Source organism: Festucalex cinctus, chromosome 13 (genome assembly GCF_051991245.1).
Source record: "Festucalex cinctus isolate MCC-2025b chromosome 13, RoL_Fcin_1.0, whole genome shotgun sequence".
Classification (NCBI taxonomy): Eukaryota; Metazoa; Chordata; class Actinopteri; order Syngnathiformes; family Syngnathidae; genus Festucalex; species Festucalex cinctus.
Genome location: NC_135423.1, coordinates 25204876 through 25223888, shown reverse-complemented (window position 1 = coordinate 25223888; position 19013 = coordinate 25204876). Strand labels below are relative to the sequence as shown.

At 41.1% G+C, this 19013-nt stretch overlaps 1 protein-coding gene across 7 annotated transcripts in view; it reads left to right on the top strand.

Moving 5' to 3' along the window:
* usp2a (ubiquitin specific peptidase 2a) overlaps positions 1–19013 on the top strand; it is a 57075-nt gene that overhangs the window by 28523 nt on the left and 9539 nt on the right. For 2 of the 7 annotated variants that reach the window (XM_077541101.1, XM_077541100.1), the window contains exon 1: positions 9943–10406. The exons of the other annotated variants lie outside the window; for them this stretch is intronic. In XM_077541101.1, the coding sequence (XP_077397227.1) occupies positions 10251–10406 (156 nt within the window). In that variant the 5' untranslated portion in view covers positions 9943–10250. Of the gene's footprint in view, positions 1–9942; positions 10407–19013 lie in introns of those variants that run through there. 7 annotated transcript variants of the gene reach the window in all.

Sequence of the window (19013 nt, the reverse complement as noted above, 5' to 3'; positions counted from 1 at the left end):
AGGGCCCCGGGGGTGGATGAGATCCGCCCCCGGAGTTCCTAAAGACTCTGGATGTTGTGGGGCTGTCATGGTTGACACGCCTCTACAACATCGCGTGGACATCGGGGACAATGCCTCTGGATTGGCAGACCGGGGTGGTAGTCCCCCTTTTTAAGAAGGGGGACCAGAGGGTGTGTATCAACTATAGAGGGATCACACTCCTCAGCCTCTCTGGTAAGGTCTATTCAGGGGTGCTGGAGAGGAGGGTCCGTCGGGAGGTCGAATCTCGGATTCAGGAGGAGCAGTGTGGTTTTCGTCCTGGCCGTGGAACAGTGGACCAGCTCTACACCCTCAGCAGGATTCTCGAGGGTGAGTGGGAGTTCGCTCAACCAGTCCATATGTGTTTTGTGGATTTGACGAAGGCGTTCGACCGTGTCCCGGGAGTTCTGTGGGGGGTACTTCGGGAGTATGGGGTACCGGGCCCCCTGATACGGGCTGTTCGGTCCCTGTACGACCGTTGCCAGAGTCTGGTCCGCATTGCCGGCAGTAAGTCGGATTCGTTTCCAGTGAGGGTTGGACTCCGCCAAGGTTGCCCTTTGTCACCGATTCTGTTCATAATTTTTATGAACAGAATTTCTAGGCACAGCCGAGGCATTGAGGGGTTCCGGTTTGGTGGCCTCAGCATTGCATCTCTTCTTTTTGCAGATGATGTGGTGCTGTTGGCTTCATCAAGCCGGGATCACCAACTCTCACTGGAGCGGTTCGCAGCCGAGTGCGAAGCGGTTGGGATGAAGATCAGCACCTCCAAATCCGAGACCATAGTCCTCAGTCGGAAAAGGGTGGAGTGGCCTCTCCGGGTCGGGGATGAGATCCTGCCCCAAGTGGAGGAGTTCAAGTATCTTGGGGTCTTGTTCACGAGTGAGGGCAGGATGGAGCGGGAGGTCGACAGGCGGATCGGTGCAGGGTCTGCAGTGATGCAGACTCTGTATCGGTCCGTCGTGGTGAAGAAAGAACTGAGCCAAAAGGCAAAGCTCTCGATCTACGTTCCATCCCTCACCTATGGTCACGAGCTTTGGGTCGTGACCGAAAGAACAAGATCCCGGACACAAGCGGCCGAAATGAGTTTCCTCCGCAGGGTGTCCGGTACGGCTGGGTATTGTCGCCAACCTCACGATACGATATGTATCACGGTGCAGGGATCACTATACGATACATATCGCGATACATATGTATCCCAATACTTTATCTTCAAGGCAATACGTATCCCGATATTTCACATTCATTTACTTACATTTTATAATAACACTCATGTATACCTAAAGGATATGTTTATTATGCTGGATGACAAAAACGTTTTTGTTTGTAGCTCTTCTGGTTTACCACCAAGCGGCATGCCTGGTCTAAATGTGTACGCACTGCAGAGCAAGGAGCAGTTTTCACAGACACACCGGGAAAATTTATTAATAGGCATGAGCCGATATGAGTAAAAATATCAAAGTATTAAAATTACAGGTCTAAAATGTGCTTATTTGAAATATTTGGGAAATAAAAACAGCATTTTTTTCATGTAACACATTCTATTTCGTTTTTTAAACAAAATCTAGGAAAACTGGTATATTAAGACACATGCCACGTTAAGTTTATCAGTAAATAAATGTTGATATTATTCCTCTGCATTAATTTTTCTTAGCAAGACACAGTGTCCAATCACTGGTGAGCTATTTTTGCATTAATTGAAGGCAATTAACTTCAAAGACGGCTGGTTTTTGTTTTTTTTAGGTACAATGCAAGCTGCAAAGGCAAACGTTAACTGCTTATTTAAAGTTAACGAGCAATATCGATTCTGATGCCTGTGTATCGATAATGAGGCCCGCAACGATATATTGCTGTATCGATTTTTTTGAGCACACCCCTAGTGTCCGGGCTCTCCCTTAGAAATAGGGTGAGAAGCTCGGTCATCCGGGAGGGACTCAGAGTCGAGCCGCTGCTCCTCCGCGTTGAGAGGAACCAGCTGAGGTGGCTCGGGCATCTGGTTCGGATGCCTCCTGGACGCCTCCCTGGGGAGGTGTTCCGGGCCTGTCCCACCGGCGGGAGGCGACCCAGGACACGCTGGAGAGACTATGTCTCTCGGCTGGCCTGGGAACGCCTTGGGATCCCGCCGGAGGAGCCGGTTGAAGTGGCTGGGGAGAGGGAAGTCTGGGTTTCCCTGATAAAGCTGCTGCCCCCTTGACCCGACCTCGGATAAGCGGTAGAAGATGGATGGATGGACCATTAACTGGATTGTTAAGTGCTAATAATGGTGATGTTAACATAGGCAACAGATACCACATTCTTACCCCGGGTTTACACCGGTTGCGGTTGCGGTGCGGTTGCGGTGCGGTTGCGGTGCGGTCCGGCGACGCAAGCAATTAGATTCCATTCATTCGAATGGTGCAGTTTACACCGCTTGCGGGTGCGTTGCGTGTCGACTGCGGAAGGCCTGCGGCGTGCCGCAAGCCTTCCGCAAGGATAGACCTATTTTCTATTTTTGCCGGACGCCGCAGCGGTAGGCCTCCGGCAAATGGCAAGCTAGCACAAAACACATCGAGCGGGACAGGAAGACCGAGGCAGTTTCAAAATAAATTTCCGGTTACCTTTCAGAATAAAACACTCGCCAGCTCCTATTTCGCAAGTTTTTCAGCAAAACGTGACGTGGGCGTCGCCGGGCCATGTGCTCATTCACGGTTTAGACACCAGCGAACATGGACGAGGAGAGGTTTAATATTGGAGGTGGAAAACCACAAAATAATATATGACACGGCACATCCTTTTTATAAGGACTGTAATGTATTGTGAGTTTGATGTTCGCGATTGCTTGTTGTGCCCGTCTCGCTTGCCGTACTGAGCGGCAGCCGGACGTGGAAGACAGAAATAAAGAGTGGACCCGCACTGACCCGACTCTCGTTATTAATATACTTTACAAGGACAACCAAAAAAAGGATGCAGCATGGAATCTCATAGCAGAAGAAGAAGAAAAGGTTAAATCAAAAGAAGTCCACCTCTCTTTCTGCTTCTCTGTTGAGCAGACTTTCTGTATGTTTGTCGTTGTGAAATGCCACATGATCGCGCGCGCGCGGTCCCGCGAAACACGTTGGGAAGTGGGCGGCGACGGAGCTGCCGGACCGCAGCTGTGCGGAGCCGGTGTGGATTGACAAAAAAATTGACCCGTCCGGAGCACGCAGTCAAGACTAGAGGTGTGCAAAATTTCCGATTCTTAGATTATTCACGATTCGGCCGTGCAACAATCGAGAACGATTCACAAATGTCCAAATTCCGATTATATAAATATGCCAAGGGAAGCGAAACGAGCGAAAAGTACGCGGAACTGAAACGCAGTAGCGCGCGCGGTCTTCGGGACGCTTTTTGGGACGGACCGAGAGTACACATCCACAACTCACGCCTCGAGATTCAAAACAACAACAAGCATGGCTGAGCTGACCAACCCACCTCTTCGTGAGATCAGACCTGCTCCGAAAAGGCAAACAACTTCAGGCGGAAGTATCAGCTAGCTGGCTGCAGTGCGTCGGTTAGCGTTCTACAGGGCGCCGCGCAGTGATACGAACGAACGAACAGAAAAGTAGTGGCTGGCGGTAATGGCGTCTGACTTTATTCAGAAAAGAGTATTGTGGTGGAAATGTATCACGCTTTTGAAAACAAATAGTTTTTAGAAGAAAAACGCTTTATTTCCGAGACCCCAGCCAGCTTGCTGGACTCTTTTCCTCTCGTCCAACGCCGAAGTCAGCGCTGATCGCACACACGGGAGGTGAGGATCAAATTGAGATTCATGTTAAAAAAGCCGAACGATCCCATTAATGTTTACACGTTCATGTTTACACAAGTTAAAAAGCAGAAAAGCACTTGAGGGTTTTTTTTTTTTGTACCTCTGAGAAACTTTAATGTTTACATGTTCATCTTTACACAACTTAAAAAGCAGGAAAGCACTTTTTTTTTTAAGGCATTTGTATTGAAGTAGTAGTTCACATTGTCTTTCATTTATACCTCAGTGCACTTTTGAGTGGATAAAAATAATATATTTTTGCTCAATGCTATGTTTTATTCTGTTGAAGACTGAATATACTTAAAAGCTGTTGTTACAGAATGAGGACTTGAGTATTTTATTTACTGTTTTGAACTGTTAACTTGATACTGAAATAGTAGTTTATTTAGGCCTGAGAGGACTTTTGTACTATTTTTGTAACTAATGTACGAAACATTAAAAGCGCCAAAATACATTGTTTTTTTTCTGCTGCCTGGGGGGAAATCAATAATCGTTTTATAATCGAATCGTCGCCTCTGAATCGTAATCGCAATCGAATCGTGAGGTGCCCCAAGATTCCCACCTCTAGTCAAGACGCACCGCACCGCAACCGCACCGCAACCGCATCCGGTGAAAACCCGGGGTTATAGTTCATACCAACAATGGTAATACATTATATATTCCAAGAATATAATAGTAAGAACAAGACATAAACATACATATCAACTATAGTAATAGACAATATCAACAGTAGTAACAGCGAGGACATACTTGCACCAAGTATTTATAAATTCAAGGCCCTCTCGCTAAAATATTGTGACCAAACCATGTTTTTATATAACATTTTAAATCTGGAAATATTTTCGGATTGCTTATGTTGAGTACCCAGACTATTCTAAAGTTTCACGCCAAATACTGACACACAAAAACGTTTGCAATTTATTCTGAATTTGTGTAGTATGAATTCTCCATATCCTCTCAAATTATAAACTAACTCTTTTAGTTTCAATAACTGTTGTAAATTAATTGGCAATAATTTATTAAATGCTTTGTCTAAGATTATCAAAGTTAGATTTAACTAGATCTTTAAATTTGAGTAATTTTGACTGAATAAAAAGATGGTGTGTATGTTCAAGAAATCCAACCTGATCAACTGCTGAAAGGAGATGATTCTGTCCTCTCATCTAAAAACCGCTTCAAACATCAAAGCGTATGTAGGGATGGAAGAATGTTGATTTGTTGTGATTGTATTGGTGTTAATGTTATAACATAAAACATTGTTTGTTTTTTTCTGTGCTCTGTAAAGCACTTTGTGACAGTTCAGGCTGTTTGAAAGCGCTATATAAATAAACTTGAGTTGAGTTGAGTATGATACGAAAAGCACGTTTTTGTAATATGATTAATGGCTCTATTGTACACTGGTGTTATCCCACACCTCAACACAGTATGTGAAGTACGGGAGGACCAGCTTACAATATAATGTAAAGAAAGAATCCTCATACTCAATATTTTCCATGAAAAAGTTTTTTTTTTGTTTTTTTTTAAATTAGAACAACTTGAACAACAAATTGTAAATTGGTAAGCAGAATTGTTCTAATATCTTGAAACGAAATATGTATTACCAAAATAATTGTAAACAAATCAGCATGCTCTTGTACATGGGTGTTCAAACTATAGCCCGGGGGCCATTTGTGGCGCACCATTCATTTTTTCTATGTTTAAAGTAATGGGCATATGATCATCCACTATGTTTCAAGCTTTCTCAGAATCAGGTAATCAGCTGTTTCCATAATGCTTCACTAAGTTCGCTGACTGTGTGTTGTGATTCTGATACAGTATGGTTATTCAGTAGTCAGGACACAGTCTGGTGATCGAACTTTTCTTCTTGTACATCTGTGACATAAAAATAACCCAAAAAAATGTAGGCAGAAGATTGATGATGGTTCACTGTCCAAGTGTTTGATATTTTGAAGCATAATATTCAGCTTTGGAAGTTTGACTGTGCTTGCTTTAAAGGGACAGTGTCATGGTGTGGGTGGGGTTTTGGTTTGGTTTGGTTTTTTTTTTGCTTTTGTCAGGGTTCTAGTTTTGAGTAGGTTTTGTTTGTTTGTTTGTTTTTCAGCCATGATCTGTTTTGTTTTGTTGTCCTTGTGTGCCTCCCTAGTCTTGTCAAGCATTGTCATGTCCACCTGTGTTTGCCTGCCCTTCCTCATGTGTCAACCAATCAGCATCCCTTGCCACTTGTGTCTTGCCCAGCTGTGTCTCGTTGTGTCAACCAATCGGTGTCCCGAGCCATATGTGCCTTGTCCAGGTGTCCCTTGTTATGTAATTAGTTGGTGTGTATTTACAGTCGTGAGCTGTTTTCAGTTCAGGTTTTGTTGGTCCATTGTTGTTGTTTCCCCACGTCCATTCTGCCATTGTGCCGCCTTGTCTTGTCTCGTCTCGTCTTGTCTCGTCTCGTCTCATCTCGTTTTCCTTTTCTGGACTTTGTTGTTTTTGAATCCCAGCCATCTACCTCATTTTGTCTCCTCATTTATTTATTTTTTTTATTAAAATCCCTTTTTTGGACTTCATTGCTCTGCCTCTTCGCTTGCTTACCTGCACTTGGGTCCTCCACCACACCTGCTCGTGACAGACAGTGCTCTTTGGCACCATCTAATGGTTAACTAATTATGCACATCAAAAACCCACTCTTGATTTTAATAATATGTAAAACAATATGTTCTATCACATAAACATAATTTTTTATATATAATCGTAGGTCTACTAATCACTAATTATTGGTGCTGTCAAAATGAAAGTGTTAACTCATTGATTAATCACAAAAAAATCGCATTAATCATGTTTTACTAGCTTTTTGTTTTTACTAGCTTCTCCCGCTAACCGCGTTTGTTAACCACTCCGGCCTATGGCTCCGACTAACTCCTGCTAGTCGCTCTTGTTAGCTGCTCATGCTAAATCTGGCTCGCTCTTTTGGCATCACTCGCCGGGGTTCTTTAAATTGACCTTATAAGTTGTCAGTCATTATTTTTTAAAATGTGAGTTTAAAATCAGAATAGAAGTGTTGCAAAAACTAGATTTTTTTGTGGTTTATGATTGATTACAACAGAAAATAAAAATATAATATCATGATACTGTATTACTATTAAGGCTCCACAATTTGTACTGAAGACATCATTCTGTTCCTGAAGAGTTACGCAGAAGACTTCATTCTGTCCTGGGAGCCTCCCACACGTTCCCTTGAACTCACACGAGTGTTTGAACAGCATTTGTCAGCATTTAATCCTTGCGTAGGAATGTTGATCCAAGGTCCATTGTCAGTACATATTCATCAGTGGATTTCCAGTTGCACCTTACAACATGTTTTGTCTTTTAAAAGACGGCTGTCTAGCGTTCCTGTTGTTTTCCTATCCAGTTGAAAAAATACGAAGCTATCACTCAGTACTGGACGTCTCAATCCTCCAAGATCAAATTGCAGAGACTCTCACTCAAGACCTATTTGTTAAGATGTCTGTTCAGCTTTTCATCATAAGCATGCTGACCGTTTAGAAGCTATGCTACATTAGCTCCCATTTTACATTGGAGTCCCCATGACCAGATTCTAGCCTCCTACATATTGAGTCCATGCCTATTTGTTGTGTACACAGAGATTGAAACTTGAGATTCCTGTTGGGAACACTGCATGTGTTCTCTTCTGAAAATTACTTTGAAATTTAAGATCTGAAATACTGTATGTGCCACCATGGAATTGGAATCACTTTGAAAAACTCAGTCTGAATTGTTCAATTTCAATTTTAACTGATTAATTTGCAGCTCAAGTCCAATATCCTTTAAACTGAATTTAAAATTATGAAATGTGTTTTCGTTTCACTGAAACTGTTTGATCCTCACTGAATGTTAAAATTCTGTGCGTTTTCACATTCAGTTTTCCAAATGCAAATTCAGTTCTTCTCAACACAAATTCAGTTTGCTTGACATATATCTGTGTACTTTAGGAAGAGCACTCATCTTTTTTCAGCTTCATTTCTCAGCAAGTGACACGTGAAAAGTGGAATCTCCGAAGCAGCTCTTAAGTCTTAACTATTATAATATTTTCTTTAACTTTTGTGGTTTAAGTCATCAGGTCTGGGAGGGATGAAAAGGTGCTTCCTTTCAAATAAGGACTTTTTATTATTATTATTATTATTATTATTATTATTATTATTATTATTATTATTGTTTTACAACATGTGACAACAATGGATGTGTGTCTGGATTTCCTTTTTTTTTATTTTTTTTTTTATTTTATTTTTTTCTTATCAGCGTATAGAAATCACAATTGTCCAGTAATTGTAATGTTGGATTTATTCATTGATCTGATAGTTTTTTCCTTGTATATGAAGCTGAAGGATAAAGATTGACCCTTGTTATTGACAGCTTAGTGCCAAGATCTCTTGGCTCAGTCAGTTGAAAGTCAGACTTGTTTGTCATTTGACCATATCACAACATAGAAAAATACAAACACCGTGTCCAAATTAGCTGTGTAAACACAGTATCACTTCTGAAAATTGCCTTGAATATACAAGGGTGTATTAAAACTTCATTTTGTTATTTTAAGTCACAACAGCAACATTACAGTATTCCCTATAGTCACATGTCCTGAACATAGATAATGAAATATTACTGCTGTCCGGCGTCACACATTTCATCATCTAGGGGAGCTCTGTATTCCCTTAGATGTTTCCCTCATCCAACACAGCTGACTCAAATGATCAGCTCATCAGCAAGCTCTGTAGAAGCCTGATAATGTTCCTGTTCATCAAATCAGGTGTGTTAGTGGAGGGAGTCTTAGCAAACGGCCAGGACAGTGGCTATCGAGGACCAGGGTTCCCGATCCCTGAGTTTAAGTGTCTAATTTCATTCAGCACACTCAGCTGTTGCTCCCCAACCTCAAGCCATAAACACGTGATTCGCAACTAGTTGATGTCATGCTCTAAACATTGTGGCGTAGTAAAGTCATGTAATCTGTCCATCTCCCATTTACACTGCTTTAGATAAAAGCCATATTAATCTGGAAACTGAAAGTAGCCTGTATACTAGGCCAGTAGATTCTGCACAAAGAGACACGACATAATACTGTATCTGTTGCGGATAATGCAGGTTCACCTCTGTTTTAGTGTATTATGGCAGTCCTGAAAGTTGCTGCAACACACCAAACCATAGTCATAGACTATATTTACACCGCAAGTCATTTCCAGTTTTTTTTTTTTTTTTTAAACCCATATGCGACATGTGCAGTTGACCGTCGTTGCAGAATTACATATTCGCAGTTTAAGGGGGGGGGGGGGGGGGGGGGGGGGGTATTACTTTTTTTTTTAAGGTTTTTCTTTCCCCATGTTTCTCTATGATTTTCATCTAAAATGTAAATTGAAATTTTTTTCAGCATTTTGTGAAAGATTTTTTTTAGTTAAAAATAAATGTTTTGTTTTTTTCCCCAATGCATTTCAATGGCTGTCAATTACATGCAGATTTTTACTATTGGAAGCCGAAAACCATCTCACAACCTTCAGCTTGGGAGACAGCCAATCAACTCCCTGAGCCACTCAGCTCCTTCTGTGTGTTAGTATCTCGCTCGTGTCAGCTGGAATCTTCCTAACTCCAAGACCGTTTTTGGTCTCCTCTTGGAGATAAGCAAGCAGTAGAAACGACATAGCTCAGGTGGTTGTGTGACAGTCTCCCAAGCTGAAGATTGTGAGTTTGTTCCTCAACCCTTGAGTGAATTTCATTTATTTATTTTTTTCAATTCTTTATTTTACTCTCTTCCAGGTGTAAATATTAGCCTACTCGAAAACTGAGTCTATTAGGTCCCGCTCCAAATAGTCAAATTTACTCTACAGAATATACTGTTTAGAATCGTTTCTGCTATGCTCATTTCATCAGTGTACAAGAGTGTTTGAGTAGTGTGTAAAAGATATAGATTCTAGAGGGTCACTTAGATAGATATTTTTTGAGTGTAATTTGGTAGCAATGAGTCATCTTGCTCCGGGTTGGTTCAGTGTAGGTGTCTGTCATTATCAATGCATACCCTGAGCCTGAAGAACCCCTGCTGAAATCTTTACATCAGTGTGGGGGAAGCTGGTCTCTGACGTAGACGGCTTGGCCGGAGGCGGGCGCTGACGTCTGTGGTAGGCGGTCCGTGTTTAGTGGACGTTAAAGGGGTGGATCGAGCGAGCTGTCAAACGGAATGAGATTCGTTTTTAGATAGCAGTCTGTTTAGGGGGGGTTGATTATTTCTATTACTTGTACTTTTTTATCCTCTCCTTGTAAATTCACAATAAGAGGAGGTTGAGAGGATATTTATATTCGGCTTTTTGCTGTTTTAATGAATGACATACAGCGAGCGTGTCACGCACGACGCAGTAACAGAACACGGCAGTTAGCCAGCAGAAGCGCGTTCTAGACCACCGGCACTTGTCGGCTCCATTCTTCCTTCAGCATGCCGAGCATGAGACAGACATACACGGTGACCGTTCCCGAGGAGCCGCCGGCAGCCGCGTTCCCCTTTCTTAAGCAAGATATGAGGAGAAAAGGCAGCATGTCAGGCTCGGCGCTTGTCTCAGCATTCGTAGGGCTCCTCATTAACCAAGCCAAGGTAAGACAGGCACGGTGCCCGCTACTTTTATTGTTATGTCACGTAAATATCTAAATATCAATTCTGTCAATGAGTCACGTTAACATTTTGTGAATGATTGCTTCTCGGGCTCAAATCCGGCACAAGTTGGTTAACAAGCAGTCACGCGATTACACTCATAGGTTGTTTGTTGCGTCTGACAGCTGCAGAGGTCAGCAAATATATGCTGGAAATTCATAAAAGTTACGTTCTAAAGACTGATGCTGTGTTATGTATTTTCTGGAAAATGGTGTCAGGTTAATGTTAAGAAAGTGAGTCATTCGCAGAGGTAAGCCGCTCTCTTAAGCCGCTGTACGCCAGTGTGCCAGGAGCTAGCAAGGCCCGCACTAGCAGGTCACTGGTTATATAACCAGGCTTAATCCTCCACATCGGCTACACTACAACTGCTCTTACTATAATGTACTGTATTGCTCTTACTAGAGACAGAGAAAACCCAACAAAACGGGGAATTCCGTCATGCTTTGGGTTATTGTTGTATTGGCATAATGTACAGATGCCAAATATATAGCTACTCTAGATGTTCATTCTAGTGTTTAAAAGTAAAATATTCATGATCAATGACAGGACTGGTGAAGTGTTCTCCAAGAATTGTACTCTCGTTAGATGGTGGAGGGTCATGTCTTGTCAAGTTTACTTGATAACATTTGTACTGAAATGTCTCAGAGGGCACCGTTGTTACCTGGGCAGCAAAGTACTGTTTTGGGGCACTTGAGGGAGCATATATGTATGGAAAAGGTAAAAACACCTATATAATAATTAAACCTTATGCAATGCAATACATTTTACTGTGGAGTACAGTGTTAGCAGTACAGGGGTTTCACTGGTAACTTAGCAATGTGTCAGTTAGGATTTAAAGGGTTTAATTAACCACCACTGTTTTGATCATATTTACCCATTTTAAAGTTTAAAGAGATATTAAAAAGTCATGACTAATTTTAATGAATTTAATGTCTGCTTTGCTCTTCTATGTGTAGTTAGCAAAACAGTCCTAACTTGCGAAGGATGAATTTGAAAAATGTTTTGTTTTTCCTGATAAACAAATGTAAGACAACAGTGTTGTCAAATGGTTAAAAAGTGATTTTTCCCAAGCCGCAGCGTTGAGTTGAGAATACCATGTGCCAGCTTCTGTTATATAACGTGAAATCATATTAGTGTGGCCGTGGACTCTGGAGCTTGCCAGTGATTGCAGCTTGCTTGGCACGCTTGATGTTTTGTTGTCACCGTCCACCTGCTCCCCCCACCCTGTCAAACGCCTTCATGTCCTCCGCTCCTCCCTCCCCTTGTCTACAACCAGCGTGGCAGGGGAACGTGCTCTGTTCACCCTCTGCCTTGTGTTTGTGTGAGTCTATCGGAGACGTGCATGCAACTACATGAGGGTGTGTGTCAGTGTATGTGTATGTTTGTCTCTGAACATGTGCAGCAAGCCCCACCGGACACCAACACTGTAAACAACGGCGCTGTTTGATACACATTGATAACTCTGCGTCTTACCCCTATATTAGCCTACTGATCAGACCCGTCACCAGAAAGAAATTGTGGGGGGGGCATTACCTTTTTTGGGGGGGGCACACTTCATCAACCTAAATCTAATGTTCATCAGGTTGAACAGCGGCATTGTGACAACTGCAAAAGTGCTCAGAAATATTTTCTGTCACTTAAAAGCGGAAATCTGAAATCTAAAAGACAAACTGAAAAAAATGTGTAGTTCATTTTGCATTTATTCAACTCAAAAGTTCATTTGAAACAAATCCACTCTTCACTTCTATAAACAACTATGTCCGAATGAATGACTGCAACCCAGCCCCTTCTATCTGGAATTGGCTAGCAGTTGCCTTCATTTGCATGTTGGAATAGGGCTGTACGATATGGATATCATTTTTGCCAGACATCTCTATTCTTTGATCTTTGACTCAGCATGAGACTTCACATCATTTTACTTTTTTTATGGTGCCTTCTGTATTTTGTGTTATTTTATTTCTATACTTATACAGATTTCTTTTTTAGTATTAATTTTATTTGCGTGTATACTTATATTTACTCTAATTAATTTTATTTTGTGTTATTTTATTTCACTTGTGTCTACTAAAAGACTAATTTCTATTCCATGCACAGCACTTTGTATGCAGCAATTGATGTTTTAAAGTGATTTAGAAATAAGGCTGAGTTATGTCGATGATATACAGAAACATATGGGTTCAGTAAAAAAACTAAGCAGAATATCAATCCAAAAGGATGTGTAAAGTGCTGTTTTTTTTAAATTAGAACTTAGTGACAGTCATCAACATGAACAAACTTGGCAATAAAAAAAAGAGAATTCAACTCGCAATGTACTGCAACTGCTTTAGTGATAAATAATTTTATGCTCCTTAGTTGTTGTTGTGTATGTGTGACTGCTTGGGTCTTTTAACCGCATACTGTGTATTGCTACAATTCATCCGTGCTGTGTGGCTTGACAAATTAAAATAAAAGTTTGACACTCACTTGTAAACGTAACCAGTGGACTCAGGATTCCCAAGGATGTCAACTGTGTCATCCTGGATCAAGGTTTGGCGTTTGGTGGCTCCCATTAAAGCCGCACGACGTGCTCACTGCTCAGTCTTTATGCCAGCGCCAGCCGGCAAATGCGCACTATCTACCCGGAAGTAGATTTGGCTAAGGCACGTCTGCAGAGCACGCATCATCCCCCCCACCCCACCCCAGCCCTCGTGATCCGGATTGTAATTGGCTAGCCTTAGTTGTCAATCAAAGCCAAACTTTAAAGGAGGTATGTGGTTGGCTGGCACGCCATGCTTTACTTGAACCAGAAGGCGCAAGTTTACGTGACTGATAGGACGAATAGTTGGTGAGTCATCTTGCTAGGGCGGGCACGGCTGACTGACAGGGCGGGCACGGACCCCCAAGGCCCGCCCATGGCGACGGGACCGCTACTGATAATATAGTTAATAATACTAATAACAATAATCCCAACCCACATTGGTTAGTATTGTGATAGTTACAAGATTGGAAACAAGGGGGTCTGCAACAAGGTTATTTTAGCTAACAAATCTAATGAAAAGACTAAGACTAAAATAAAAAAAAATAAAAAAAATTCATTAACGAAATAAAATAAAAATGAAAATGCTTCTTAAAGAATGAAAACTAACTGAAACTACATTTTACGTCTACAAAACTAACTAAAACTAACTATAACTATAGAGAAAATGTTCTTTGTTTTAATCTCTGGTAATTAATTTAATGAATGAATCTTTGGGGATGATTTAACCGGAATAAGGACATTTGAAAGTGTGACACAGAAGTGTCATCAAGCAGCAGCCAATAGAAAAGCACCTTCAGATGACGTCGCTCCTAGGCGACAATTCCTTCTTGACTTTTGGCTCCAATGGCTTGTCTCGCCTGATTTTTCATTTAACTCAGTCGAAATGTAACGCTAGGTAAGAAATACATTACTTTTTTCATTTTACCATGGTGTTTATTAAATATTGCATACAGGTAATACACAAAAAATGAAAACTAATACTTATACTGAACAAGCATTTTTTTGAATAACTAAAACTAATCAAAACTAACAGAACCACCTTAGAACTAATTCAATTTTAAAGAACAAAACTAAAAACGAACCATAATGAAAATTCCAAAACTATAATAACCCTGGTCTGCAACCTGCGGCTCTTGGACCACTTATGGCTCTTTATTCCTTCTCTAGTGGCTCCCTGTGCATCTCTAAATAAATTTAAGAGTAATTCTTATTTTTACACATTTATTTTTATTTTTCAGATAAAATATTCTTGACATGAATTAATGAGTGTGCCCTGCGATTGGCTAGCAAACAGTTCAGGGTGTACCCCGCCTGCTGCCCATAGCTGGCTGGGATAGGCTCCAGCACCCCCCACGACCCTTGTGAGGAGCAAGCGATTCAGAAAATGGATGCATGGATGTATTAATGATTAAAGAGAAAATAAATAATTAAATGTTAAAAAAAAAAAATGTCAGAGTCCAATATTTTAAGTTGACGGGAAAAAAAAGACATTAGATGAAAATGTTTTAAAAACTGCCGGGAAATGTCCAAAATTTGACCATAAAATGTTCAAAAAGGAAGAGGAAATTGCCATAAATTGACCATGAAATTGTCAAAAAAAAAAAAAAAGGCAGAAAAGAAAATGTTCAAAAAGTTACTATAAAATGTCCAAAAACAAAAGAAATACTGAAATTTACCATGAAATGTCGACAAAATTGCCAAAAATGTCAGAAAATTGATAACAAAAGAAGGCAGAAAAAAAAACGTCAAATATAACCATAAAATTCTCCAAAAAGGAAAGAAGAGAGGCAGAAAATTCTCATATATCCATAAAATTAAAAAAAGTCAATAATTTGACAGAATGCCAGAAACATCTACAAATGTGTTTAAAGATAATAATGAAATAATACGTTAGTGCGTCCGCCTCCCAGTTACTGAGGACTTGGGTTTGAGTCCAGGCTCCGGGCTTCCTGGGTGGAGTTTGCATGTTCTCCCCGTGCCTGAGTGGGTCTTCTCCGGGCACTCCGGTCTCCTCCCACATTCCAAAGACATGCATGGCAGGTTAATTGGGTGCTCCGAATTGTCCCTAGGTGTGCTTGTGAGTGTGGATGGTTGTTCGTCTCTGTATGCCCTGCGATTGGCTGGCGACCAGTTCAGGGTGTACCCCGCCTACTGCCCAAAGCCAGCTGAGTTAGGCTCCAGCACCACCCGCGACCCTTGTGAGGAGTAAGCAGTCAAGAAGATGGATGGATGGATGGAATAAAATAATACAAAAAAGGAAGAAGAATATAAATTGGATGCAGCATATTTCTGTGTTCTGGTGCATCCTTTTGGGCCCAGTACATTAGGCTAACACTAGTACACTATTCAGATCACCTCAATATTGAAATGTTTTTTGAAATTACTGCATTTTACTCTTTACTTATCAAATAGTGTAAATGTGTGAGATGGTGAACTGAGCTTGGAGACTGGACTACTGGCATACATTGATGACTGATTTCATCCCTCAAAAACACTTGCTAGAAAGGGTTCTTGCTAGCACTCACTTGCTTGCTCGCATGTGCACACACAATCACTCACACACACAAACACATTAAGTGACCAAGTGTTACTTGTACGTACGTGGGAGTGGAGAGTCTCCACTGGAGAATTATCAGTAGCAACATAAGCAGCCTCAGAGGGAACGAGAAAGATTGTTGACGATACCATGCCAAAGTGAGAGGCAGGTCAGAACAGACTGTTCCGTCTCATGCTGGTTTGCCAACCAATATGCTGTTGGTGGTCGGCAGACTGGGCACTGCCAGGTGGACCAAGGTGTTCTGCTACACTTCAGCTTACAGGCAAGGTGCGCACAAACAAAGCAGAGAGGTGGCAAAGTGTCACCTATCAGTGACTTCTTTTGTTGGATTGGACAGTTTGGCCAATACGGCAACAAATTATTAGGATGAATCTGTTTCAACTGAAGTATTGTAACTTTTTATAGTACTATTTGACAGCGATTTTCAACAGTGTTATAAAATGCATTAATTATTTAGTCATTACCAATGGATTTAATTTTCCTGTGCTTGCCTGGTGACGAGTCCAGGGTGTATCCCTTCTCTAACTCTAAATCGGCTTGAATAGGCTTGCATCTCTGCAGATACAAGCAACAATTAGCTTAATAATGTGGGTACGTTACTGTGATTAGTGAGATACATTACTCACACCTAAAATTCAAATCTCAACCAGCGATTTTTAAAGTGTAGAATATTAAATATGTTTTAGTTAAAGATAGGGAGGACAAGCAGCAGGGTATGATCCTTGCCTTAAATTTACTGCCATGTACAAGCTCTTTCCCCCCCCCTTCCAAGCCACCATCGTGCATGATGACGTATGCGGCCGAATGAGGCTCCATAGCTTGGGTTGTCAAATGCAGGTCTTTGTCCCCCTACAGTACACATGAAGGCTCATTTGCCATGTTTTAACCCGGTTTTCTGAACGAAAACTGGCACTCTTGAACAAAAGTGAACTGTCATTCAAAAATCGTTCACAGACACCAAAATGAGCGCATTCACAAAGGCAAGAATACACGACATTCAGTTCACTATTATTCATTGAACTCGTTCAGTACAACATTGGCTTTGGAATTGCCTTTCCTTGTGGTTGACATCTTAACAGTCATGGTGTCTGGAATTGGTCTCGCTGGATTGTTTAGATTATAGTTGATGTAAACACAGAATGTCTGCTGGGGTTAGTTTAATCTTTCATATTGGTGGGTGAACTTGTAGTCAAGCAGCAGTGACTCATTGAATGACAAGGTTGAGTGTCAAAAAGAATGTGAGGGAATACACCTTGCTGCGACCTTGCGCTGATCCATTTCTTCCACTCCAAAATAAGCCGCCAGCAGATCTCCATCTTTGAATTAAGTGAGCACATAGATTGGACAGATTATACTAACCACACGGTCGGGTACCTGCCAAAAGGACATTATTTCCGGCTTTAGGAAGGAGTGCAACCTAATTGAAGTGTCCTTCCAATGAATATTCCCAGTGCTTTTAGGCTCAAGGATCTGTGTTTGTGAAGTAGTTCAACAGTAGCCCAGGGTGCTTTCTGGCATTTATGAATGAAACATTTGGTTTGGTTTGTTTGTTAATTTTTTCCTTTCGGACAATACCCGAAAAGAAAAAGGGCTGACGGGAAGAAGCCAAAGCTTATTAATTCTCGCCCCCATAACATTTGTACTAAGTTTCTCCATGGGCCACCTCTTTAGAGTACAGTATACATCTGCCTGCTCATGTGGAACTACTGGAATGTGAGGTCATATGATCCCTCTTGTGACTCTTTATCTCTTATCTTTCTGACCATGCATCATTCCTTTCAAACAGGATAAGTTATAGTAGACAATATGTATTACACTTTACAATGTACACATACTCCTGATGAATGTATAAATGAAATGGCGATGTAGGCAAAAAATAAAAAAAATTGTAATGCTGCTGAGAACGCTGCTCCCTGCCGCAGCCGAAGCGTGTGTTCATGAGTCTAATCCGCTACACACACACCATTGCCACTTTAAACTGCTTACGTCTGAGAATCACCGCAGCATTTGCATAACGGAATTAGCTGTCATTATGGTCATGCTACCGGCTGGGATCAGAGCATGAGCCAGCCATTCCCATTCATGTTCCAATCCTTTCTGACACGGTGCTTAGAAAATGGATATTGAAGTGTAATTGCATTTTGTTTTGTGTCACATCATATCACGAGTTGACAGGCGGCTTAAATCAACTTAGTGGAAACTGCATAGATTTTTCACCTTGAAAGTGGACTAGTAGACAACTTGTATAACTAGAGTATTTCTAACATGAAAATATGAAATATTATTAATAAAATACACAGCCTCAGTGATGTCTTTAAAGTTTGAGTTCAATATACTCATTGTGTTGCTTAAAATATAAACTAAAGTTGTGACTACAGATAAAAAATATTGACTTTGTCGTCCTGGTCTCAAGCCAATAAAGCTCCAATATTTTTATTTTTTTATTGAAGCCTTGTAAATCACATACACTGAGTCACACTAACTCCACTCTCAACCCCTTCACTGTAATGTCCTCTAGCTCTGTATCGTATTAAAAAAAAAGAGAGATAAGAATAGCGTTGCTACAGAGACAGAGCTGGGATGTTGTTTTCCGAGGTGTGACGTCAGCCAGGCTTAGGATCAGCCAATAGCATGTAGACGAGGAGGCACAATCCGGCCATGGCATCACTCAACACAGCGCAGCGTACTGTATATGTGCGTGTGGGTGGGTGGGTGCATGTGTGTCCACGTGTTGATGGGGCACTGTATCTTATGAAATACAATTTGAGGTGTCCAGAGAGGATTTGTCATTGACGTGATTGTGCTTTTATTGAGGGTGCTTTTATTGAGGCTTGTCAGACAAATGTTAGATGAAAATGCTTCGCGCACTACCATTAGGCGTGGGCAAACAATATTAGTGAAAACATTAACAACATCCGGCAGTTTTTTTTGTTTTTTTAATTATTAAATACACCACGGACATCAGTGCTCAAGATATGGTGCTTGACTGATTATAGTGTCTTTAAAAGTATTGTTTTATATTGCTAATGGCCTGATGGGGTCATCATGCAGTACATACTACCCAATTTGTATGTTTTCAAGCAGTTATACAGTAGTCTTATTAGAATTCATAATTTACCGTACACCGGATGAACATCTGTAAGTCAAAGACAGGCATGATTGTCTGAGGTCTGTCCTGAACATGTGATTTTAAAGGTATCAAGTGGTGAATAAGGATGTGGAGCTTAATTAAATTCTAGCTCTGCATCTTCGAACAGGGCACATTCCTTATCCACCCCCTGACTATGTGTTCGTTCTTCTAGCCATTCAATTATATAACCATTCCACTTATGTAATGGAATTTAACAGCATTATGTGACACGTTTTCTACAATTTTGCATTCAGTCAAAAATGTGAAAATGTAATATAACACATCATCTGCTGTGTCTGTAACGACGACAAGAAGAAAAAAAAGCCTAAATCCTGATTTCACTGT